The 26,221-nt window shown below is 44.9% G+C and overlaps 1 protein-coding gene across 1 annotated transcript in view; it reads right to left on the bottom strand.

The window, feature by feature from the left end:
• The window catches only part of LOC118377518 (ephrin type-A receptor 5-like), a 225,241-nt gene that overhangs the window by 80,859 nt on the left and 118,161 nt on the right, over window positions 1–26,221 (bottom strand). The window contains 5 exon segments of the mRNA XM_052458753.1: window positions 4,013–4,115; window positions 5,512–5,671; window positions 7,079–7,203; window positions 8,159–8,183; window positions 9,525–9,656. Of these exon segments, the coding sequence (XP_052314713.1) occupies window positions 4,013–4,115; window positions 5,512–5,671; window positions 7,079–7,203; window positions 8,159–8,183; window positions 9,525–9,656 (545 nt within the window).

Below are 26,221 nucleotides of genomic sequence, written 5' to 3'. Positions count from 1 at the left end.
AGTGACTGTTGGTATTGTTGTTGTCAGCAGCAGGCCAGTCATGGTGACTGTTGGTATTGTTGTTGTCAGCAGCAGGCCAGTCATAGTGACTGTTGGTATTGTTGTTGTCAGCAACAGGCCAGTCATAGTGACTGTTGGTATTGTTGTTGTCAGCAGCAGGCCAGTCATAGTGACTGTTGGTATTGTTGTTGCCAGCAGCAGGCCAGTCATAGTGACTGTTGGTATTGTTGTCAGCAGCAGGCCAGTCATAGTGACTGTTGGTATTGTTGTTGTCAGCAGCAGGCCAGTCATAGTGACTGTTGGTATTGTTGTTGTCAGCAGCAGGCCAGTCATAGCGACTGTTGGTATTGTTGTTGTCAGCAGCAGGCCAGTCATAGTGACTGTTGGTATTGTTGTCAGCAGCAGGCCAGTCATAGTGACTGTTGGTATTGTTGTCAGCAGCAGGCCAGTCATAGTGACTGTTGGTATTGTTGTTGTCAGCAGCAGGCCAGTCATTGTGACTGTTGGTATTGTTGTTGTCAGCAGCAGGCCAGTCATAGTGACTGTTGGTATTGTTGTTGTCAGCAGCAGGCCAGTCATAGTGACTGTTGGTATTGTTGTCAGCAGCAGGCCAGTCATAGTGACTGTTGGTATTGTTGTTGTCAGCAGCAGGCCAGTCATAGTGACTGTTGGTATTGTTGTCAGCAGCAGGCCAGTCATAGTGACTGTTGGTATTGTTGTTGTCAGCAGCAGGCCAGTCATAGTGACTGTTGGTATTGTTGTTGCCAGCAGCAGGCCAGTCATAGTGACTGTTGGTATTGTTGTTGTCAGCAGCAGGCTAGTCAAAGTGACTGTTGGTATTGTTGTTGTCAGCAGCAGACCAGTCATAGTGACTGTTGGTATTGTTGTTGTCAGCAGCAGGCCAGTCATAGTGACTGTTGGTATTGTTGTCAGCAGCAGGCCAGTCATAGTGACTGTTGGTATTGTTGTCAGCAGCAGGCCAGTCATAGTGACTGTTGGTATTGTTGTTGTCAGCAGCAGGCCAGTCATAGTGACTGTTGGTATTGTTGTTGTCAGCAACAGGCCAGTCATTGTGACTGTTGGTATTGATGTTGTCAGCAGCAGGCCAGTCATAGTGACTGTTGGTATTGTTGTTGTCAGCAGCAGGCCAGTCATAGTGACTGTTGGTATTGTTGTCAGCAGCAGGCCAGTCATAGTGACTGTTGGTATTGTTGTTGTCAGCAACAGGCCAGTCATAGTGACTGTTGGTATTGTTGTTGTCAGCAGCAGGCCAGTCATAGTGACTGTTGGTATTGTTGTTGCTCTATGGTGGTGATATTGTCATGCAAAGTAACCTGTGCAGCGTGCGAGAAACAGGATATTGTCTCTGCCTCAGCTTCCTGTGAGGGTATTGTGGAACATCCATAGAATAGAATGACAGAAATCATCACTGTATTTGTATGAGAACAGCCCCATCCTCCCCATGCCGTAGCGTTCACACACCAGACACATGGTAAAGCCTGTTAGTTCAGGACAGGGGACACAGACAGGGACAAGACAGGGGACACAGACAGGGACAAGACAGGGGACACAGACAGGGGACACAGACAGGGACAGGGCAGGGGACACAGACAGGGACAAGACAGGGATACAGACAGGGACAAGGCAGGGGACACAGACAGGGACAAGACAGGGGACACAGGCAGGGGACACAGACAGGGACAGGGCAGGGGACACAGACAGGGACAAGACAGGGGACACAGGCAGGGGACACAGACAGCGACAGGGCAGGGGACACAGACAGGGACAAGACAGGGATACAGACAGGGACAAGGCAGGGGACACAGACAGGGACAAGACAGGGGACACAGACAGGGACAGGGCAGGGGACACAGACAGGGACAAGACAGGGGACACAGACAGGGACAAGACAGGGGACACAGACAGGGACAAGGCAGGGGACACAGACAGGGACAGGGCAGGGGACACAGACAGGGACAAGACAGGGGACACAGACAGGGACAAGACAGGGGACACAGACAGGGACAAGGCAGGGGACACAGACAGGGACAGGGCAGGGGACACAGACAGGGACAAGGCAGGGGACACAGACAGGGACAAGGCAGGGGACACAGACAGGGACAAGGCAGGGGACACAGACAGGGACAAGGCAGGGGACACAGACAGGGACAAGACAGGGGACACAGACAGGGACAAGACAGGGGACACAGACAGGGACAATACAGGGGACACAGACAGGGACAAGACAGGGGACACAGACAGGGACAAGGCAGGGGACACAGACAGGGACAAGGCAGGGGACACAGACAGGGACAAGACAGGGGACACAGACAGGGACAAGACAGGGGACACAGACAGGGACAAGGCAGGGGACACAGACAGGGACAAGACAGGGGACACAGACAGGGACAAGGCAGGGGACACAGACAGGGACAAGGCAGGGGACACAGACAAGGACAAGACAGGGGACACAGACAGGGACAAGGTAGGGGACACAGACAGGGACAAGGCATGGGACACAGACAGGGACAAGACAGGGGACACAGACAGGGACAAGGCAGGGGACAAAGACAGGGACAAGGCAGGGGACAAAGACAGGGACAAGACAGGGGACACAGACAGGGACAAGGCAGGGGACACAGACAGGGACAAGGCAGGGGACACAGACAGGGACACAGACAGGGACACAGACAGGGACAAGACAGGGGACACAGACAGGGACAAGGCAGGGGACACAGACAGGGACAAGGCAGGGGACACAGACAGGGACACAGACAGGGGACACAGACAGGGACAAGACAGGGGACACAGACAGGGACAAGGCAGGGGACACAGACAGGGACAAGGCAGGGGACACAGACAGGGACAAGGCAGGGGACACAGACAGGGACAAGACAGGGGGACAGGGACAAGACAGGGGACACAGACAGGGGACACAGACAGGGACACACAGGACAAGGGGACACAGACAGGGACAAGGCAGGGGACACAGACAGGGACAAGACAGGGGACACAGACAGGGACAAGGCAGGGGACACAGACAGGGACAAGACAGGGGACACAGACAGGGACACAGCCAGGGGACACAGACAGGGACAAGACAGGGGACACAGACAGGGACAAGACAGGGGACACAGACAGGGACACAGACAGGGACACAGACAGGGACAAGACAGGGGACACAGACAGGGACAAGGCAGGGGACACAGACAGGGACAAGACAGGGGACACAGACAGGGACAAGGCAGGGGACACAGACAGGGACAAGACAGGGGACACAGACAGGGACAAGGCAGGGGACACAGACAGGGACAAGGCAGGGGACACAGACAGGGACAAGGCAGGGGACACAGACAGGGACAAGGCAGGGGACACAGACAGGGACAAGACAGGGGACACAGACAGGGACAAGGCAGGGGACACAGACAGGGACAAGGCAGGGGACACAGACAGGGACAAGGCAGGGGACACAGACAGGGACAAGGCAGGGGACACAGACAGGGACAAGGCAGGGGACACAGACAGGGACAAGGCAGGGGACAAAGACAGGGACAAGACAGGGGACACAGACAGGGACAAGGCAGGGGACACAGACAGGGACAAGACAGGGGACACAGACAGGGACACAGCCAGGGACAAGGTAGGGGACACAGACAGGGACAAGGCAGGGGACACAGACAGGGACAAGGCAGGGGACACAGACAGGGACAAGGCAGGGGACAAAGACAGGGACAAGACAGGGGACACAGACAGGGACAAGGCAGGGGACACAGACAGGGACAAGACAGGGGACACAGACAGGGACACAGCCAGGGACAAGATAGGGGACACAGACAGGGACAAGGCAGGGGACACAGACAGGGACAAGATAGGGGACACAGACAGGGACAAGGCAGGGGACACAGACAGGGACAAGGCCGGGGACACAGACAGGGACAAGGCAGGGGACACAGACAGGGACAAGGCAGGGGACAAAGACAGGGACACAGCCAGGGTGAAAGAGATATCTTACCTTCCACTAAGCAGTAAGCCCGTCACCAGGGCCAGTAGAATAACCCCTACAGTGATGGCCACAGCGACGATGGGGAACTGAGACCGGTCACTGGATGCAGCTACTGCTGGGGTATGGCAGACTGTTAGTGGGGAGGCTGACACATTACAGTCTATGGAGGTCCTACAGTAAACAGTCTACGTACGTCCAAAACTAAACAGTCTATAGGTCCTATACTAAACAGTCTATATAAGACCTATACTAAAGAGTCTATATAGGACCTATACTAAACAGTCTATATAGGTCCTATACTAAACAGTCTATATAGGTCCTATACTAAACAGTCTATATAGGTCCTATACTAAACAGTCTATATAGGACCTATACTAAACAGACCTACATGCCTGGTGTAATCATGCAATATATTTTCCGGGGAGGCTTTACACAGATCAAGGCTTTACACAGATCAATGCTTTACACAGAACAAGGCTTTACACAGAACAAGGCTTTACACAGAACAAGGCTTTACACAGAACAAGGCTTTACACAGAACAAGGCTTTACACAGATCAATGCTTTACACAGATCAATGCTTTACACAGAACAAGGCTTTACACAGAACAAGGCTTTACACAGAACAATGCTTTACACAGAACAAGGCTTTACACAGATCAATGCTTTACACAGAACAAGGCTTTACACAGATCAATGCTTTACACAGAACAAGGCTTTACACAGAACAAGGCTTTACACAGAACAAGGATTTACACAGATCAATGCTTTACACAGATCAAGGCTTTACACAGAACAATGCTTTACACAGAACAAGGCTTTACACAGATCAATGCTTTACACAGAACAAGGCTTTACACAGATCAATGCTTTACACAGAACAAGGCTTTACACAGAACAAGGCTTTACACAGATCAATGCTTTACACAGAACAATGCTTTACACAGAACAAGGCTTTACACAGAACAATGCTTTACACAGAACAAGGCTTTACACAGATCAATGCTTTACACAGAACAAGGCTTTACACAGATCAATGCTTTACACAGAACAAGGCTTTACACAGAACAAGGCTTTACACAGAACAAGGATTTACACAGATCAATGCTTTACACAGATCAAGGCTTTACACAGATCAAGGCTTTACACAGATCAAGGCTTTACACAGAACAATGCTTTACACAGAACAAGGCTTTACACAGATCAATGCTTTACACAGAACAAGGCTTTACACAGATCAATGCTTTACACAGAACAAGGCTTTACACAGAACAAGGCTTTACACAGAACAAGGATTTACACAGATCAATGCTTTACACAGATCAAGGCTTTACACAGATCAAGGCTTTACACAGAACAAGGCTTTACACAGAACAAGGCTTTACACAGATCAATGCTTTACACAGAACAAGGCTTTACACAGATCAATGCTTTACACAGAACAAGGCTTTACACAGAACAAGGCTTTACACAGCATGTGTGTATTATCTATATAAATGCATGACTTACAGTAGGGGCTGGTCTCAAACTCGAAGCGTCGGCTGAATCCTCCGTACCCGGCTGATGTTCTGGCTCTGATCTGGAATATGTAGAATGATGATGGCTTCAGCCCGTCAGCTACGATTTCTGTTTCCTTGCACTTGATGATGGTGTAGCTGGTTTCCTGGTCCTAGGAGAGAGCCCAGAGAAAGCCACAAGGATGAATGTGTGTGTGTGTGTGTGCTAACCACTCGGCTACTTGCTACCTTTGTAAGGTTGTAGTATGTACGTAGGTAGCTGCAGGTAATTGGAGGTAGTTGTAAGGAATTGTACGTAATTGTAGGTATTGGTAATTCTAGGTATTTGTTTATTTTTAACCAGGTAGGCTAGTTGAGAACAAGTTCTCATTTGCAACTGCGACCTGGTCAAGATAAAGCATAGCAGTGTGAACAGACAACACAGAGTTACACATGGAGTAAACAATTAACAAGTCAATAACACAGTAGAAAAAAAGGGGAGTCTATATACAATGTGTGCAAAAGGCATGAGGAGGTAGGCGAATAATTACAATATTGCAGATTAACACTGGAGTGATAAATGATCAGATGGTCATGTACAGGTAGAGATATTGGTGTGCAAAAAAGCAGAAAAGTAAATAAATATAAACAGTATGGGGATGAGGTAGGTAAAATTGGGTGGGCTATTTACCAATAGACTATGTACAGCTGCATCGATCTGTTAGCTGCTCAGATAAGCAGATGTTTAAAGTTGGTGAGAGAGATAAAAGTCTCCAACTGCAATTCGTTCCAGACACAGGCAGCAGAGAACTGGAACGAAAGGCGGCCAAATGAGGTGTTGGCTTTAGGAATGATCAGTGAGATACACCTGCTGGAGCGCGTGCTACGGGTGGGTGTTGCCATCGTGACCAGTGAACTGAGATAAGGCGGAGCTTTACCTAGCATGGACTTGTAGATGACCTGGAGCCAGTGGGTCTGGCAACGAATATGTAGCGAGGGCCAACTGACTAGAGCATACAGGTCGCAGTGGTGGGTGGTATAAGGTGCTTTAGTAACAAAACGGATGGCACTGTGATAAACTGCACCCAGTTTGCTGAGTAGAGTATTGGAAGCTATTTTGTAGATGACATCGCCGAAGTCGAGGATCGGTAGGATATTCAGTTTTACTAGGGTAGGTTTGGCGGCGTGAGTGAAGGAGGCTTTGTTGCGGAATAGAAAGCCGACTCTAGATTTAATTTTAGATTGGAGATGTTTGATATGAGTCTGGAAGGAGAGTTTACAGTCGAGTCAGACACCTAGGTACTTATAGATGTCCACATATTCTAGGTCGGAACCATCCAGGGTGGTGATGCTAGTCGGGCGTGCGGGTGCAGGCAGCGAACGGTTGAAAAGCATGCATTTGGTGAGGTTGTAGTATGTAGGTAGGTAGCTGCAGGTAATTGTAGGTAGTTTTGTGAGGTTGTAGTATGTAGGTAGCTATATATAATATAATCATATATTATTATTATTATTATTATTATTATTATATATAATTGTAGGAAGTTGTGGATAGTTGCTGATTCTTTGAGGGTTAGTTGTACCTTCTCAAAGTATTTGATCTCGTACTCCAGGATTATCCCGTTGGGTCTATCTGGCTCCTGCCACGACACAGAGATACTGTTCTTCCCAGAATTCCCTTTCCGAACCACACTCACAGGAGACGGGGCTAAAGGAACAAAGAGAAACCAATCAATCCAATGTCTTTCTAAAGCACACACACACACACACACACAGACACAGACACAGACACAGACACAGACACAGACACAGACACAGACACACAGACACACACACCACACACACACACACACACACACACACACACACACACACACACACACAGACACACACACACACACACACACACACACACACACACACACACACACACACAGACACAGACACAGACACAGACACACAGACACACACACACAGACACGCACACGCACACACACACACACACACACACATACACGCACACACACACACAGACACACACACACACACACACGCACACGCACACGCACACTCACACTCACACTCACACTCACTCACACTCACGCGCACGCGCACGCGCACACGCACACGCACACACACACACACACACACACACACACACACACAGCGTAGCAACATCTCAGACACTATTCTCACTGAACACTAAACCTGCAAACACTACAGGTGGCAAACACAGACACAATGGTATGGATGTCACACATTGTAGTAATGTACACAGAGATCAGACAAAGGCTAAGAAGCCTTCACTAATGACAAACTACTATCCCATATTGATTAGATTTCCTCTCCATAATGTATACACAGTATGTCATTAGTAGAAGCTTAGAACCAGAGGTGTGGACTCCAGTCACATGACATGATGACTTGAGACTTGACTTGATAGAAAGTAAAATAACTTCAGACTTAACTTGGACTTGGAGCCCCGAAACTCGACTAGACACTGATGATGACTTGAAATGATCTGGTTTCTTAATGTTTTGTCATTCATTTTGTGGCACAGAGTCTACGTGGATTGCTCTCCACGCAGCCAGAGACAGTTGGCGCAGAATTGCCCAAAAAATTCCCCCCAAAAAAACATGCAGATTTGAAAGTGAAATGCATACTCAGCCCTCTGATTGGACCAGCAAACTGTCAATCAACACAGGTCGAGTGAGCTAACACATTGGTTATCAAAGTGAAGAAGGTTGTGGGGCATTGCAAGTATGAAACTCAATGGGAAAAATACATATTTTTCATACAAAGTTTCACTGGTTTCACTGGCTACATACAGTGCCTTCGGAAAGTATTCAGACCCCTTCACCTTTTTCCAAATTTTGTTATGTTACAGCCTTATTATAAAATGGATTTAAAAAAAATAGCATTCTACACACAATACACCATAATGACAAAGCGAAAACAGGTCATTAGAAATGTTTGCATATTTATTAAATATAAAAAACAGAAATACCCTTTGCTATGAGACTAGAAATTGGGCTCAGGAGCATCCTGCTTCCATTGATCATCCTTGAGATGTTTCTACATCTTGATTTGGCCACTTGTGGTAAATTGGACATGATTTGGAAAGACACACCTGTCTATATAAGGTCCCACAAAAATCAAGTTATGAAGTTAAATTGTCCGTAGAGCTCTGAGACAGGATTGTGTCGGTGCACAGATCTGGGGAAGGGTACCAAAACATTTCTGCAGCATTGAAGGTCCCCAAGAACACATTGGCTTCCATCAATCTAAAATGTAAGACGTTTGGAACCATTGAGACCTAGATCTGGCCGGCCGGCCAAACTGAGCAATCGGGGGAGAAGGGCATTGGTCAGGGAGGTGTCCAAGAACCCGACAGAGCTCTAGAGTTCCTCTGTGGAGATGAGAGAACCTTCCAGAAGGACAACCATCTCTGCAGCACTCACCAATCAGGCCTTATGGTATAGTGGCCAGACATAAGCCACTCTTCAGTAAGCGGCACATGACAGCCCACTTGGAGTTGTCAAATCGCATGAAGACTCTCAGACCACGAGGAACCAGATTTTCTGTTCTGATTGAAGTCTTTGGCCTCCTTGCCAAGCGTCACATCTGGAGGAAACCTGGCACCATCCCACGGTGAAGCATGGTGGTGGCAGCATCATGCTATGGGGATGTTTTTCAGCGGAAGGGACTGGGAGACTAGTCAGGATCGAGGGAAAGATGAACGGAGCAAAGTACTGAGAGATCCTTGGTGAAAACCTGCACCAGAGCGCTCAGGACCTCCGACTGGGGCGAAGGTTCACCTTCTAACAAGGCAAAGACGTACCCACCCTAGTCACACCCTGACCTAACCAAAATATATAGAAAAGCAGAGATATCTAAGGTCAGGGCGTGACAGTATTCCCCCCAAAGGTGCGGACTCCCGGCCGCAAACCTGAACCTATAGGGGAGGGTCTGGGTGGGCATCTACCCTCGGTGGCGGCTCCGGTTCTGGAAGCAGCCCCCCCTCCTTACGCTTCTGTGGCTGAAGACTCTAGACTGCAGCTCGTCGCTGGAGGCCTCTGACTGGGGACCGTCGTTGGAGGTTCCGGACTGTGGACCGTCGCCTGAAGCTCTGGACTGGAAACTGTCGTCTGAAGCTCTGGACTGTGGAGGCGCACTGGAGGCCTGATGCGTGGTGCCGGCACTGGTGGTACCGGGCTGATGAGCGCAGAGAGGAGGCAGAGGACGTACTGGACTGTGGAGGCGCACTGGAGGTCTATAGCGCAGAACTGGCACAACCCTTCCTGACTGGATGCTCACTCCAGCCCGGCAAGTGCAGGAAGCTAGCAAAGGACGCACTGGGCTGTGAAGGCACACTGGAGACCTGATGCGTGGGACCGGTACAGGTGGCACCGGGCTGATGACACGCACCATAGCACGCCTGCTCTGCAGCACTCTCAATGCCGGAATCTTGAGCCTCTCACTCGACTCCCTGACTGGCTCCATTTCTTAGGGTTGTCTCTCATGCTTGCTCCGTTGAGCTATCTCCTCGTATCATCGTCGTTCCTCTTTCGCTGCCTCTATCTCCTCCTTAGGACAGCGATACTCCCCGGCCTGCGTCCAGGGTCCTGCTCCATCCAGGGTCTCCTCCCAAGTCCACTCTTCCTGAACACGCTGCTTAAGTCCATTTTTGGTGGATCTTCTGTCACGATCGTCGTATGAGTGAGACCAAGGCGCAGCGTGGTATGGTTACATTCTCTTTTAATAATGCAACACTTAAAAACAAAAAAAAACAACGAACGAAACGTGAATTTACACAAATTAGTACAGCAACTAAACATCAAGATCTCACAACACAAAGGAGGAAAATGGCTGCCTAAATATGATCCCCAATCAGAGACAACGATAAACAGCTGTCTCTGATTGGGAACCAGACACCGCCAAATGTGCTTCAACAAAGTACTGCGTAAAGGGTCTGAATACTTATATAAATGTGATCTTTTTTTATTTTTAACAAATTAGCAACATTTTCTAGAAATCTATTTTCGCTTTGTTCATTGTGGGGTATTGTGCTTTTTGATGATAAAAAAACGATTTAATACATTTTAGAATGAGGCTGTAACGTTTTTGAAGGCATTGTTTTCATAAAATTAGTATGTTATATTTATACCTTCGCCTATTTGATCTGGTTTCTAACATGGGCCTACAGTACTGGACCAATAGGCATACAGTACTGGACCAATAGGCCTACAGTACTGGACCAATAGGCATACAGTACTGGACCAATAGGCCTACAGTACTGGACCAATAGGCCTACAGTACTGGACCAATAGTCCTACAGTACTGGACCAATAGTCCTACAGTACTGGACCAATAGGCCTACAGTACTGGACCAGTGGGCCTACCGTACTGGACCAATAGGCCTCCAGTACTGGACCAATAGTCCTACAGTACTGGACCAATGGGCCTACAGTACTGGACCAATAGGCCTACAGTACTGGACCAATAGGCCTACAGTACTGGACCAATAGGCCTACAGTACTGGACCAATAGTCCTACAGTACTGGACCAATAGTCCTACAGTACTGGACCAACAGGCCTACAGTACTGGACCAATAGGCCTACAGTACTGGACCAATAGGCCTACAGTACTGGACCAATAGGCCTACAGTACTGGACCAATAGTCCTACAGTACTGGACCAATAGTCCTACAGTACTGGACCAACAGGCCTACAGTACTGGACCAATGGGCCTACAGTACTGGACCAATTGGCCTCCAGTACTGGACCAATAGTCCTACAGTACTGGACCAATGGGCCTACAGTACTGGACCAATAGGCCTACAGTACTGGACCAATAGGCCTACAGTACTGGACCAATAGGCCTACAGTACTGGACCAATAGGCCTACAGTACTGGACCAATAGTCCTACAGTACTGGACCAATAGTCCTACAGTACTGGACCAATAGGCCTACAGTACTGGACCAATAGGCCTACAGTACTGGACCAATAGGCCTACAGTACTGGACCAATAGTCCTACAGTACTGGACCAATAGGCCTACAGTACTGGACCAATAGGCCTACAGTACTGGACCAATAGGCCTACAGTACTGGACCAATAGTCCTACAGTACTGGACCAACAGTACTGGACCAATAGGCCTACAGTACTGGACCAATAGGCCTACAGTACTGGACCAATAGGCCTACGGTACTGGACCAATAGGCCTACGGTACTGGACCAATAGGCCTCCAGTACTGGACCAATAGTCCTACAGTACTGGACCAATAGTCCTACAGTACTGGACCAATAGGCATACGGTACTGGACCAATAGGCCTACAGTACTGGACCAATAGGCCTACAGTACTGGACCAATAGGCCTACAGTACTGGACCAATAGTCCTACAGTACTGGACCAATAGGCCTACGGTACTGGACCAATAGGCCTACAGTACTGGACCAATAGGCCTACAGTACTGGACCAATAGGCCTCCAGTACTGGACCAATAGGCCTACAGTACTGGACCAATAGGCCTACGGTACTGGACCAATAGGCCTACAGTACTGGACCAATAGGCCTACAGTACTGGACCAATAGGCCTACAGTACTGAACCAATAGGCCTACAGTACTGGACCAATAGGCCTACAGTACTGGACCAATAGGCCTACAGTACTGGACCAAATTATTGTAAAAATAATATTTCAAAGTAAACTGGACCAATTGGCCTACAGTACTGGACATGGTTCATTTACATTTATATTGGGCCTACAGTACTGGACCAATAGACCTACAGTACTGGACTAATCAATAGGCCTAGTGCAACTGACCAATAGTCCGCCATAACAGTACTGGACCAATAGGCCTACAGAAATTGACCAATAGTTTACAGTACTGGACCAGGCCAATGTGACATCACTGGACCAATAGGCCTCCAGTACTGGACCAATAGGCCTACAGTACTGGACCAATAGTCCTAAAACAGTACTGGACCAAAATAAGAAAAGGGTTTTACTGGACCAATAGGCCTACAGTAGACCATATAGGCCTACAGTACTGGACCAATAGTCCTACAGTACTGGACCAATAGTCCTACAGTACTGGACCAATAGACCTACAGTACTGGACCAATAGTCCTACAGTACTGGACCAATAGTCCTACAGTACTGGACCAATAGGCCTACGGTACTGGACCAATAGGCCTACAGTACTGGACCAATAGGCCTACAGTACTGGACCAATAGTCCTACAGTACTGGACCAAATTATTGTCAAAAAAATATATTTCAAATCTAAAATGAAGCTCGACTAATTGACCAGTCATCATCGTTAGTGTGCAATGGACATGGTTCATTTACATTTATATTAGTGACCACATAAAACACATACAAAGAGGGGCTTTGACACAGCGCCCCCTGTTAGTCCTCTAATACTAATCATTGACAGCTATATATTATTATTATTTATTATTATTTATTATTATTATTACTATAGGATCGGGTGTAGTGCAAATGTCACAATGTAGTGAAAGAGGATCGCCATAATAAATATGCAGCTCCAAAAAAATGTGGTGATCAAGAAATTGAACTGTTTACATCGATAACCAGCAATGTGACATCACGCAACAATATGAAAGTGCTTGAAAAACGATCATTTATTTATGAAGCTTGCATTGGGAATTTGGTTTAAAAATGAATTTTTACATAATCAAAATAATGAAAAGGGTTTTCTGGTATCCGCAATAAATACACAGTCATTACATGTAGAGATACTATCTTTACTCGATCTGACACAACTAGATCTGACACAACTAGATCTGACACAACTAGATCTGACACAACTAGATCTGACACAACTAGATCTGACACAACTAGATCTGACACAACTCGATCTGACACAACTAGATCTGACACAACTCGATCTGACACAACTCGATCTGACACAACTAGATCTGACACAACTAGATCTGACACAACTAGATCTGACACAACTAGATCTGACACAACTAGATCTGACACAACTCCAATACTGGAGATAATATCATTACTAGAGATAATATATTTACTAGAGATAATATCACCACATCAGTACTAGAGATAATATCATTACTAGAGATAGCATCACCACATCAATACTAGAGATAACATCGCCACATTCTTACTAGAGATAATATCATTAAGAGAGATAATCGCACCACATCATTACTAGAGATAATATCACCGCATCATTACTAGAGATAATGTCACTGCATCATTACTAGAGATAATATCACCACATTCTTACTAGAGATAATATCATTAAGAGAGATAATAGCACCACATCATTACTAGAGATAATATCACCGCATCATTACTAGAGATAATATCACTGCATCATTACTAGAGATAACATCGCCACATTCTTACTAGAGATAATATCATTAAGAGAGATAATAGCACCACATCATTACTAGAGATAATAAAAGAGTGATTATGATTTAAATTGATGTGTTCACACACAATTTAGCAGTAAATAACACATGAAATAGCACCCTATACCCTCTACAGTGCCTATATACTGCAGTGCCCTGTCCCCTCTGAAATAGCACCCTATACCCTCTACAGTGCCTATATACTGCAGTGCCCTGTCCCCTATGGGCCCTGGTTAAAAGTTTGTTTTAGTAAGGACATCCTTAAATGACTTAAGTGACAGGCTAGTTCAGAAAAATGTCTGCTTTGCAAATGTCTAATTTTCATATATTTAAAATGGTATTTTCTTGAGGACAATCTACAATTCAAATATTGTTGTACTCTGGTTTCATTCTCTATTTTGACATTGCAAAAGCTTTTCACACAAATAAAAAAAAGACAGAGACTGTATCTTCTCGATCCATTACAGAGCAGACACCCCTGATCTAGAGGAAATGAGAGCTCTGTGCTCCTCAGTGGACAGTGTCCAAGTGGAACGGTGAGATGAAGAGATGTTAAGCAATACTGAAACGATCCCTGAGGTACTAGCTACACAGCGGTTACATTTCAATAGGTTCACCTAAAACAAAGGAGAAAATACAGCTGCCTCTTCCATCCAGAGAAACTGTATCCCCTCTTTCTGTCCAGACTAAAACTATAATCACTCCTATCTTAAAAGCCTGAAACAGTATCCTTAGCTCTCCAGTCTCGAGGCATGGGGGGAGAAATGGGAGGGAGGGCATGAGAAAATAGGAAAAGAGAGATGAGAGAGACAGAGAAATGGAGTTACAGACAGAGGGAGATAAAAACAGAGATATAGACAGAGAAAGGGAGATAGAGACAGAGAAAGGGAGATAGAGACAGAGAAAGGGAGATAGAGACAGAGGGCAACCAATGAAGAACAAACACCATTTTAAATACAACCCATATTTATGCTGATTTATTTTATCTTGTGTCCTTTAACCATTTGTACATTGTTAAAACACTGTATATATATATATAATATGACATTTGTAATGTGTTCATTGTTTTGCAACTTCTGTATGTGTAATGTTTATGTTCATTTATTGTTTATTTCACTTTATATATTCACTTTTTATATTATCTACCTCACTTACTTTGGCAATGTTAACACATGTTTCCCATGCCAATAAAGCCCTTGAATTGAATTGAATTGACAGAGAGAGAGAGGGAGATACAGACAGAGAGAGAGAGGGAGATACAGACAGAGAGAGAGAGGGAGATACAGACAGAGAGAGAGAGGGAGATACAGACAGAGAGAGAGAGGGAGATACAGACAGAGAGATACAGACAGAGGGAGATACAGACAGAGAGAGGGAGATACAGACAGAGAGATACAGACAGAGAGAGAGAGGGAGATACAGACAGAGAGAGAGAGGGAGATACAGACAGAGAGAGAGAGGGAGATACAGACAGAGAGAGAGAGATACAGACAGAGAGATACAGACAGAGATACAGACAGAGAGATACAGACAGAGAGATACAGACAGAGAGATACAGACAGAGAGATACAGACAGAGAGATACAGACAGAGCGAGAGAGGGAGATACAGACAGAGAGATACAGACAGAGAGATACAGACAGAGGGAGAGAGATACAGACAGAGAGAGAGGGAGATACAGACAGACAGAGAGAGATACAGACAGAGGGAGATACAGACAGAGAGATACAGACAGAGAGATACAGACAGAGAGATACAGACAGAGAGATACAGACAGAGAGATACAGACAGCGTGAGAGGTAACATCTGTCATCATGAAGTGCTTTGTAGGTCAAGGCCTATATCACCTCCACCCCATCCTTGACCCACTACAAATCATATACAGATCCACGGACGTTGCACTGCACACCGCCCTTTCCCACCTGGACAAGAGGACTACCTGTGTAAGAATGCAGTTCGTTGCACTGCACAGTGCAGTGCAGAGTGGTGCCAGGATAATTACCTCTCCTTCAATTTCAACAAAATGCAGGAGCTGATCGTGGACTACAGGAGACAGAATAGGGAGCACACCCCCATCCACATCAGCGGGGCCAACGTTGATAGGGTCAAAAGCTTCAAGTTCCTCGGCGTGCTGCATCCACCATGCTTCACCGTAGGGATGGCTTCCGCCTGGCCACTCTACCATAAAGGGCAGATTGGTGGAGTGCTGCAGAGATGGTTGTCCTTCTGGAAGGTTCTCTCATCTCCACAGAGGAACTCTGGAACTCTGTCAGAGTGACCATGGGGTTCTTGGTCACCTCCTTGACAAAGGCCCTTCTCCCCCGATTGCTCAGTTTGACAGGTCGGACAGCACGAGGAAGAGTCCTGGTGGTTCCAATCTTCTTCCATTTAATAATGATGGAAGCCACCGTGTTCTTGGAGGACCTTCAATACTGCAGACATGTTTTGCTACCCTCCCCCAGATCTGTGCTTCGACACAATCCTGTCTCGGAGCTATTCAGACAATTCCTTCGACCTCATGGCTTGGTTTTTGCCCTGACATACTGTTGTGTGCCTTTCCAAATGATGTACAATCAACTGAACGTACCAATTATCAAGTTGTAGAAACATCTCAATGATGATCAATAGAAACAGGATGCACTTAAGCACAATTTTGACTCTCATAGCAAAGGGTCTGAATACTTATGTAAAAAAGGTATTTATGGGGTATTGTGTGTAGATTGATGAGAAAAACATGTAGTTCATCCATTTTAGAATAAGGCTGTAACGTAACACAATGTGGAACAAGTGAAGGGGTCTGAATACTTTCCGAATGTACTTGTACATAAAACTCAGAGCATGAAACTCTTTGACATCTTCAGTTCCTGGTTCCTGGCTGGATCACTTTATTCTACGTTCATTAGCAGACAGAACACCTCGGTGCCATGGCGACCGTGGCAACAGGAAGGAACTATGTCATAGAGAGTGTGATCACACACTGGTTCTGATAGGGATGTGTTGTGAGTTGGCAAGTCATATCCTCTGAAAGGGTACAGGGATGTGTTGGCATGGCACCCACGTTCTTCAGATTAGGATGTGTTGACACGGTGTAAGGGGAAAGGGTTCTGAACTGTGCATTGGAAGCTAAGGCAGAGAGCAAGAGAGAGAGCAAGAGAGAGAGAGATGCCAAGCAGTGTAGCCCTCATCAGTGAGTTTCATAAAGATAAAAATAGCGTAATATTTAAAAAGTAATCATTTTTAGATACAGAAATACATTATTTACATACAGTTAAAGTCGGAAGTTAACATACACTTAGGTTGGAGTCATTAAAACTTGTTTTTAAACCACTCCACAAATTTCTTGTTAAACTATAGTTTTGGCAAGTCGTTTAGGACATCTACTTTGTGCATGACACAAGTCATTTTTCCAACAATTGTTTACTGACAGATTATTTCACTTATAATTCACTATATCACATTTCCAGTGGGTCAGAAGTTTACATACACTAAGTTGACTGTGCCTTTAAACAGCTTGGAAAATTCCAGATAATGATGTCATGGCTTTAGAATATTCTGATAGGCTAATTGACATTCTTAAAATAAAGTGGTGATCCTAACTGACCTAAGACAGGACATTTTTAATAGGATTAAATGTCAGGAATTGTGAAGAACTAAGTTTAAATGTATTTCAATGTACTTCAACTGTATACTAAATATATTCACGTCATCAAATTATTGATTAAAACACATTGTTTTGCAAAGAAGGTCTACAGTAGCCTCAAGAGCATCATGCTATAGCCGAATAACATCTAGCTTCTGTCCTCCCCTGGGTACATTGATTTCAATACAAAACCTAGAGGCTCGTGGTTCTCACCCCTTTCCATAGACCTACACAGTAATTATGACAACTTCCGGAGGACGGGCTCCAACATATCTGAGCTCTTGCAGCATGAACTGACATGTTGTGCACCCAATCAAAGGACCAGAAAATGAATCTAGTACTGAAAGCGTAAGCTACAGCTAGATTGCACTGCAAGGCATAACATGTGGTGAGTAGTTAACTCAAAGAGAGAGAAAGACAACTGTTGAACAATTTTGAACAAATTTCTTTAAAAAATGAATGAGAAGCAAGAAAGAGAGAGAGAGAGAGAGAGAGAGAGAGAGAGAGAGAGAGATTTAGTTGTATTTCTTCCCCACTTACTTAGCTAGCGAATGCAGCTAGCTAGTTTAGCCTACTCAAACACCTGGCTCAAAAAGAGAGGGATGCTATGTTAGCTAGCTGGCTATGGCTATCCAACAGAGAGGGATGCTATGTTAGCTAGCTGGCTATGGCTATCCAACAGAGAGGGATGCTATGTTAGCTAACTGGCTATGACTATCCAACAGAGAGGGATGCTATGTTAGCTAGCTGGCTATGGCTATCCAACAGAGAGGGATGCTATGTTAGCTAGCTGGCTATGGCTATCCAACAGAGAGGGATGCTATGTTAGCTAGCTGGCTATGGCTATCCAACAGAGAGGGATGCTATGTTAGCTAGCTGGCTATGGCTATCCAACAGAGAGGGATGTTATGTTAGCTAGCTGGCTATGGCTATCCAACAGAGAGGGATGTTATGTTAGCTAGCTGGCTATGGCTATCCAACAGAGAGGGATGTTATGTTAGCTAGCTGGCTATGGCTATCCAACAGAGAGGGGATGATATGTTAGCTAGCTGGCTATGGCTATCCAACAGAGAGGGATGTTATGTTAGCTAGCTGGCTATGGCTATCCAACAGAGAGGGATGATATGTTAGCTAGCTGGCTATGGCTATCCAACAGAGAGGGATGATATGTTAGCTAGCTGGCTATGGCTATCCAACAGAGAGGGATGCTATGTTAGCTAGCTGGCTATGGCTATCCAACAGAGAGGGATGCTATGTTAGCTAACTGGCTATGGCTATCCAACAGAGAGGGATGCTATGTTAGCTAGCTGGCTATGGCTATCCAACAGAGAGGGATGCTATGTTAGCTAGCTGGCTATGGCTATCCAACAGAGAGGGATGCTATGTTAGCTAGCTGGCTATGGCTATCCAACAGAGAGGGATGCTATGTTAGCTAGCTGGCTATGGCTATCCAACAGAGAGGGATGCTATGTTAGCTAGCTGGCTATGGCTATCCAACAGAGAGGGATGCTATGTTAGCTAGCTGGCTATGGCTATCCAACAGAGAGGGATGCTATGTTAGCTAGCTGGCTATGGCTATCCAACAGAGAGGGATGCTATGTTAGCTAGCTGGCTATGGCTATCCAACAGAGAGGGATGCTATGTTAGCTAGCTGGCTATGGCTATCCAACAGAGAGGGATGCTATGTTAGCTAGCTGGCTATGGCTATCCAACAGAGAGGGATGCTATGTTAGCTAGCTGGCTATGGCTATCCAACAGAGAGGGATGCTATGTTAGCTAGCTGGCTATGGCTATCCAACAGAGAGGGATGCTATGTTAGCTAGCTGGCTATGGCTATCCAACAGAGAGGGATGCTATGTTAGCTAGCTGGCTATGGCTATCCAACAGAGAGGGATGCTATGTTAGCTAGCTGGCTATGGCTATCCAACAGAGAGGGATGCTATGTTAGCTAGCTGGCTATGGCTATCCAACAGAGAGGGATGCTATGTTAGCTAGCTGGCTATGGCTATCCAACAGAGAGGGATGCTATGTTAGCTAGCTGGCTATGGCTATCCAACAGAGAGGGATGCTATGTTAGCTAGCTGGCTATGGCTATCCAACACTGGAACTCTTCCAAGACAAGGTTAGCGTTTGGTTTTATTCACTTGTTGCCACCTTGGCCCTCTGGTGTGACTGCTAAACTGCTTTCTCACTGTACACTGTAGTTCTGGTAGCTATGTTGACTATAACGTTAATATGGTGACAACAATGTAGGATGTGTGAAGTGGTTAGGGGTTATGATATGAAGGTTTGGTTTCAAAAGGTTATTTTGCCTGGTTACAGACAGCTGATGTGCCCACAAGATAAGGGAAAGGTGAGAGGAGAATATTTATAGATACAAGTATCAAAAGGGATCATGCTGTGTATGTGGAACACAACGTGGCTGCTATGAAAGTGCACTGTGTTTGAGTGTGATCGGGGGTGTATTCATTCCATCGATTCTGTTGAAAAAGAAATGTCTTAACGGAATGAAACGGAGATAAACATACCTGAATTTGTCTAATAGAAACTCTCATTTACAACTTTTGGACTAATGATTACACCCCAGATCAGCTACATGCAGGCAAGAGTGTGCAAGGAAGTATAGAATGTCGATGTTTGTCACCTCGATTACAAAAAATAATCTCGAACTGTACACCTATGTTGTAAACTTCCATTCATAGGCTAGGTTGTAGCAACCTCATGATGGGTACAGAGGAAATTAGAGGATCAGGTAGTAGCCTAAACCTATCAATGTTACATTTAACTGGGTGAATGGAATAAGAATGACAGTCATCCCAATATGCTTTAATAGACATAAGGTCATGCTCATAAAGAATACTTTTTTTTTTGGTCCTCCCTTATCTTAAACGACACTGACCGCCACTGATGACCAGGCATGATTTTCTGTATCAGGCCAGCTAGGTCACCTGTGTAATAAGCTCATACAATAGGGGACGGCAGGGTAGCCTAGTGGTTAGAGCGTTGGACTAGTAACCGAAAGGTTGCAAGTTCGAATCCCCGAGCTGACAAGGTACAAATCTGTTGTTCTGAACAGGCAGTTAACCCACTAGGCCGTCATTGAAAATAAGAATTTGTTCTCAACTGACATGCCTAGTAAAATAAAGGTCAAATTAAAAAATAACATCATGATTTGTTTTACTAATTCCTTCAGGGTTTCATCTGTACATTTGTGTTTGGCCTGGGTCGTTATATCCAATTCATTTGAATTTATGTTTAAACGCAATGTTCCAAGTGCCTGTATTGCAATAATCACGTATATATATATACATATATATGAGGAAGGAAATTGAGTGTATGTATATATATCTATATATATGCTCCTTCTGTGCTGCACCTTCCCACTCTCACAGACACCTGTCGTGTGCTGCAGCATTTTAGCCACAGTGCTTTCAGGAAGCATTCACACCCCTTGACGTTTTCCACATTTTGTTGTGTTACAGATTGGGGATACAATTGATTTAGTTGTACTCTTTTATTTTCTTTTTACATCTTGATTTGTATAAGTATTCAACCACCTGAGTCAATAGATGTTAGAATCACCTTTGGCAGCGATTACAGCTGTGAGTCTTTCTGGCTAAGTCTCTAAGAGTCATTACAGCTGTGAGTCTTTCTGGGTTTGTCTCTAAGGAGACATTACAGCTGTGAGTCTTTATGGGTTCGTCTCTAAGTACAGCTGAGTTCTGGTCTCTAAGAGTCATTACAGCTGTGAGTCTTTCTACGTATCTAAGAGTCATTACAGCTGTGAGTCTTTCTAAGAGTCATTTGCGAGTCTTTCTGGCTAAGTATTTAAGAGTCATTACAGCTGTGAGTCTTTCTGGGTAAGTCTAAGAGTCATTACAGCTGTGAGTCTTTCTGGGAGTCTAAGAGTTACAGCTGTGAGTCTTTCTGGGTTCGTCTCTAAGGAGACATTACAGCTGTGAGTCTTTATTGGTTTGTTCTAAGAGTCATTACAGCTAGTCTTTCTGGCTATTTAAGAGAGTCATTACAGCTGTGAGTCTTTCTGGGTTCGTCTCTAAGAGTCATTACAGCTGTGAGTCTTTCTGGGTATGTATCTAAGAGTCATTACAGCTGTGAGTCTTTCTGGGTACGTCTCTAAGAGTCATTACAGCTGTGAGTCTTTCTGGGTTCGTCTCTAAGAGTCATTACAGCTGTGAGTCTTTCTGGGTATGTCTCTAAGAGTCATTACAGCTGTGAGTCTTTCTGGGTTCGTCTCTAAGAGTCATTACAGCTGTGAGTCTTTCTGGGTTCGTCTCTAAGAGTCATTACAGCTGTGAGTATTTCTGGGTAAGTCTCTAAGAGCTTTGCCCACCTGGATTATACAATATTTTCCCATTATTCTTAAAACAATGTGTCAAGCTCTATCAAGTTGGTTGTTAATCATTGCCAGACAGCCATGGTCCAGCTTGGCTGTAGATTTTCAAGCCAATTTAAGTCAAAACGGTCACTAGGCCACTCGGGAACATTTAATGTCGTCTTGGTGAGCAACTCCAGTGTAGAATTGACCTTGTGTTTTATGTTATTGTCCTGCTGAAAGGTGCATTTCTCTCCCAGTGACTGTTGGAAAGCAGACTGAACCAGGTTTTCCTATAGGATTTTGCCTGTGCTTAGCTCTATTCCATTTATTTTTATCCTATAAAACTCCCCAGTCATTGCCGATGACAAGTATACCCATAACATGATGTAGTCGCCACCATGCTTGAAAATATGAAGAGTGGTACTCAGTGATGTGTTGTGTTGGATTTGTCCCAAATATAACACTTTGTATTCAGGACTTAAAGTTAATGTCTTTGCCACATTTTTTGCAGGCTTACTTTTGTGCCTTATTGCAAACAGGAAGCATATTTTGGAATATTCTACTCTGTACAGGCTTCCTTTATTTCAATCTGTAATTTATGTAAATATTGTGGAGTAACTAAAATGTTGTTGATACATCATCAGTTTTCTACCTATCACAGCCATGGAACTCTGTAACTGTTTTAAAGTCACCATTGACCTCATGGTGAAATACCGGAGCGGTTTCCTTCCTCTCCGGCAGCTGAGTTGGGAAGGACGCCTGTATCTTTGCAGTGACTGGGTGTATTGATACACCATCCAAAGTGTAGTTAATAACTTCAACATGATCAAAGGGATGTTCAATGTCTGCTTTGTTTTGTACGCATCTACCAATAGGTGCCCTTCTTTGTGAGGCGTTGGAAAACCTCCCTGGTCGTTGTGTTTGAAATTCACTGCTCGATTGAGATAATTGTATTTGTGGAGTAGTCATTTAAAAATCATATTAAACACTATTATTGCACACAAATTGAGTCCATGCAACTTATTATGTGACTTGTTAAAACTTCTTAAGGATGTACAGAATACAGTTCCCTGGCAGGAACATCACTCAGCGGAGTTTCAGAGTTCCACCTATAGTTTTTGATAAAACTCAAACTTTCATTAAACTTTCATTAAAATACACATTCAAGGTAGTGAATTAAAGCTACACTCGTTGTGAATCTATCCACCGAGTCAGATTTGTAAAATGCTTTTCGGCGAAAGCATGAGAAGCTATTATCTGATAGCATGTAACACCCCAAAAGACCCGCAGGGGACGTAAACAAAATAATTAGCATAGTTGTCGCTACACAAGCCGCACAAATAAAATATAAAACATTCATTACCTTTGACCATCTTCTTTGTTGGCACTCCTAGATGTCCCATAATCACTATTGGGTCCTTTTTTTCGATTAAATCGGTCCATATATAGCCTAGATATCGATCTATGAAGAGTGTGTGATCAATGAAAAAAATAGCGTTTTTTAACGTAACGTCATATTTTAAAATTTAAAAAGTCGACGATAAACATTCACAAAACACTTCGAAATACTTTTGTAATGCAACTTTAGGTATTAGTAAACGTTAAAAAGCGATCAAATTGATCACGAGGCGAATTATATTCTATAGCTGTGCATCTGGAAATAATGTCCGGGTAAATCTCAACCAAAATATCCGGTCGGAGACCGGAAGAACTGCTCTGCCTTGTGTCTGTTTGACCAAGAAAAAAATAGTAGGCAAATGACAAGACTGTTGACATCGTGTGGAAGCTGTAGGTATTGCAACCTCGGCTCCATTTAATGGGGGTCACTTTTAACAATTGGTTGAAGTTGTGCATGGATATATTTTTCCACTTTCAGTGATCAGATTTTCCTGCAATTTTCGATGAAACGCACGTTCTGATATAGTCACAGCCGTGATTTAACCAGTTTTAGAAACGTCTGAGTGTTTTCTATCCACACATATTAATCATATGCATATACTATAGTCCTGGCATGAGTAGCAGGGCGCTGAAATGTTGCACGATTTTTAACAGAATGTTATGGTTATTAAGGTTTAGTTATGGATATTTGACCCAGCCAGTGGGTTAATTCTCCCACCACCAGCGTGTGAAGTTCACCAGAATGTGAGCAAGTGTTGCGACGTGGCAACTGGCAAGTATTCTAGGTCTAGTGCAACTGACTGAGTGGAAAACAGCTAACGTTATTTCGACAGACTAAGGGTGTTTTGGCTGACTGAACCATGACAATGGTAGGTAGTAAACGTTACGAATTGTCCTATCATAATTAGGTAGCCAGCTATTGTTGGCTTGAGAATTAGCTAATGACCGTTAGCTAGCTAGCCATTTTATGTGCTAATATCTCTGGCTGCGGTAACATTAGCTAGCTAGCTAACGTTAGCCTCACGAGGCTAGCTTACTGAAGTGTTTTCACGGAATATAGCTAAATGTATGTTTTTTGTCAACATTTGGCTAGCTAGCTAGCTTACTTTGTCAGTGTATGTAACGACAGCTATCTAAAGTTATCTGGCTAGCTACCATAGCTAGATAAGTCTGACACTTCTGCTGGACTGTCTCTGACACTCTTTCTTTCTTTAGCTAATGTTAGCTAAGTTACCTGGCTAGCTAAGTTAGCATAGCTAGATTTTACTTATTCTCGATCTGGGATAATTTAACCAAGCTATTTGCCAGAATTATCTCATGCATGCATGGTGATTGGTTGAGTTAACAAGCGTTACTGTACTTGTTTACAACGGTTTCTGACAGTGGTAGCTTTAGTTCGGCTTGTGAATTTGAAGATGGAAGCAAATTCTGTTAGCTAGCTAACGTTAGCGTTTAAATTAGATTTAGCCAAGTTAGCTAGCTAGCTATGTTTCTAACATTTCTTTATTTCTATACTTAAATGCAGAGGTCTAGACCAATGGACAACTTTGTAAAGGATACACTGAATGAGTCGAACCTGGCCTCTTTAAATCCAAAGTGAGAGGGTAAATAATTATTTTTTGAGAGAGGGTGAACAGAGTTTTGGAGGGAAACCCCCCCCACAGATTTTCATTGACCCTGTATAAAACAGCATCTACGTCTTCCACACCGATAACCAATAGTACAACCTTAATGAAAACTTGACAGACTTCACTTCACCAGAGCATCTTAGAACCCTGCAGCCGCTTTGGGACTAGATACATAGTCTTAATTTTACCATACTTGCTTTATTAGTCATTTGCACAGATATTATGTTAGTGACCAACCTGACACACACATCACAGGCTTGGCACTTACGGGTAAAGTGCCTTGCTCAAGGGCACAACAGCAGTAGGTAGTATATGGAGATATTGTAGCTGATAACCCTTTGACAGATGGATCACTCCCTGTTATGGGCAGCATTTCTAACCTCGAAGCTACTATTCATTTGGCTCTTTCCTCACTCCTTTGCATTTGTTCAACCATTTGACCTTTGACCTGATCTTACCGACCTTTCCCTCTTCAATGTATGTCATTTAGAAATGTGGGTGAAACTTTCCCTTAAAGTCTCCTCCCTTGCGGTTGGACCAGTAACCTGAAAGGTCGCTGAAAGGTCACTGGTTCGAATTGCAAAGGTGTAAAAATCTGTCTCCCCTGAAAGATGTGGATGTCGATTAAATCTGTCTCCTCAGACACCGAAAGATGTGGATGTCGATTAAATCTGTCTCAGAATGGGGTCAAGACATGAAGGAGACCAGACCGTGATCCAGAGGGCTCAGTGGACCAGACAGAATGGGGTCAAGACATGAAGGAGACCAGACCGTGATCCAGAGGGCTCAGTGGACCAGACAGAATGGGGTCAAGACATGAAGGAGACCAGACCATGATCCAGAGGGCTCAGTGGACCAGACAGAATGGGGTCAAGACATGAAGGAGACCAGACCGTGATCCAGAGGGCTCAGTGGACCAGACAGAATGGGGTCAAGACATGAAGGAGACCATACCGTGATCCAGAGGGCTCAGTGGACCAGACAGAATGGGGTCAAGACATGAAGGAGACCAGACCGTGATCCAGAGGGCTCAGTGGACCAGACAGAATGGGGTCAAGACATGAAGGAGACCAGACCGTGATCCAGAGGGCTCAGTGGACCAGACAGAATGGGGTCAAGACATGAAGGAGACCGTGATCCAGAGGGCTCAGTGGACCAGACAGAATGGGGTCAAGACATGAAGGAGACCGTGATCCAGAGGGCTCAGTGGACCAGACAGAATGGGGTCAAGACATGAAGGAGACCAGACCGTGATCCAGAGGGCTCAGTGGACCAGACAGAATGGGGTCAAGACATGAAGGAGACCAGACCGTGATC

This window comes from Oncorhynchus keta, chromosome 12 (assembly GCF_023373465.1).
Source record: "Oncorhynchus keta strain PuntledgeMale-10-30-2019 chromosome 12, Oket_V2, whole genome shotgun sequence".
Lineage (NCBI taxonomy): Eukaryota > Metazoa > Chordata > Actinopteri > Salmoniformes > Salmonidae > Oncorhynchus > Oncorhynchus keta.
Note: the sequence above shows the minus strand (reverse complement) of the source record. Positions and strands in the feature narration are given on the sequence as shown.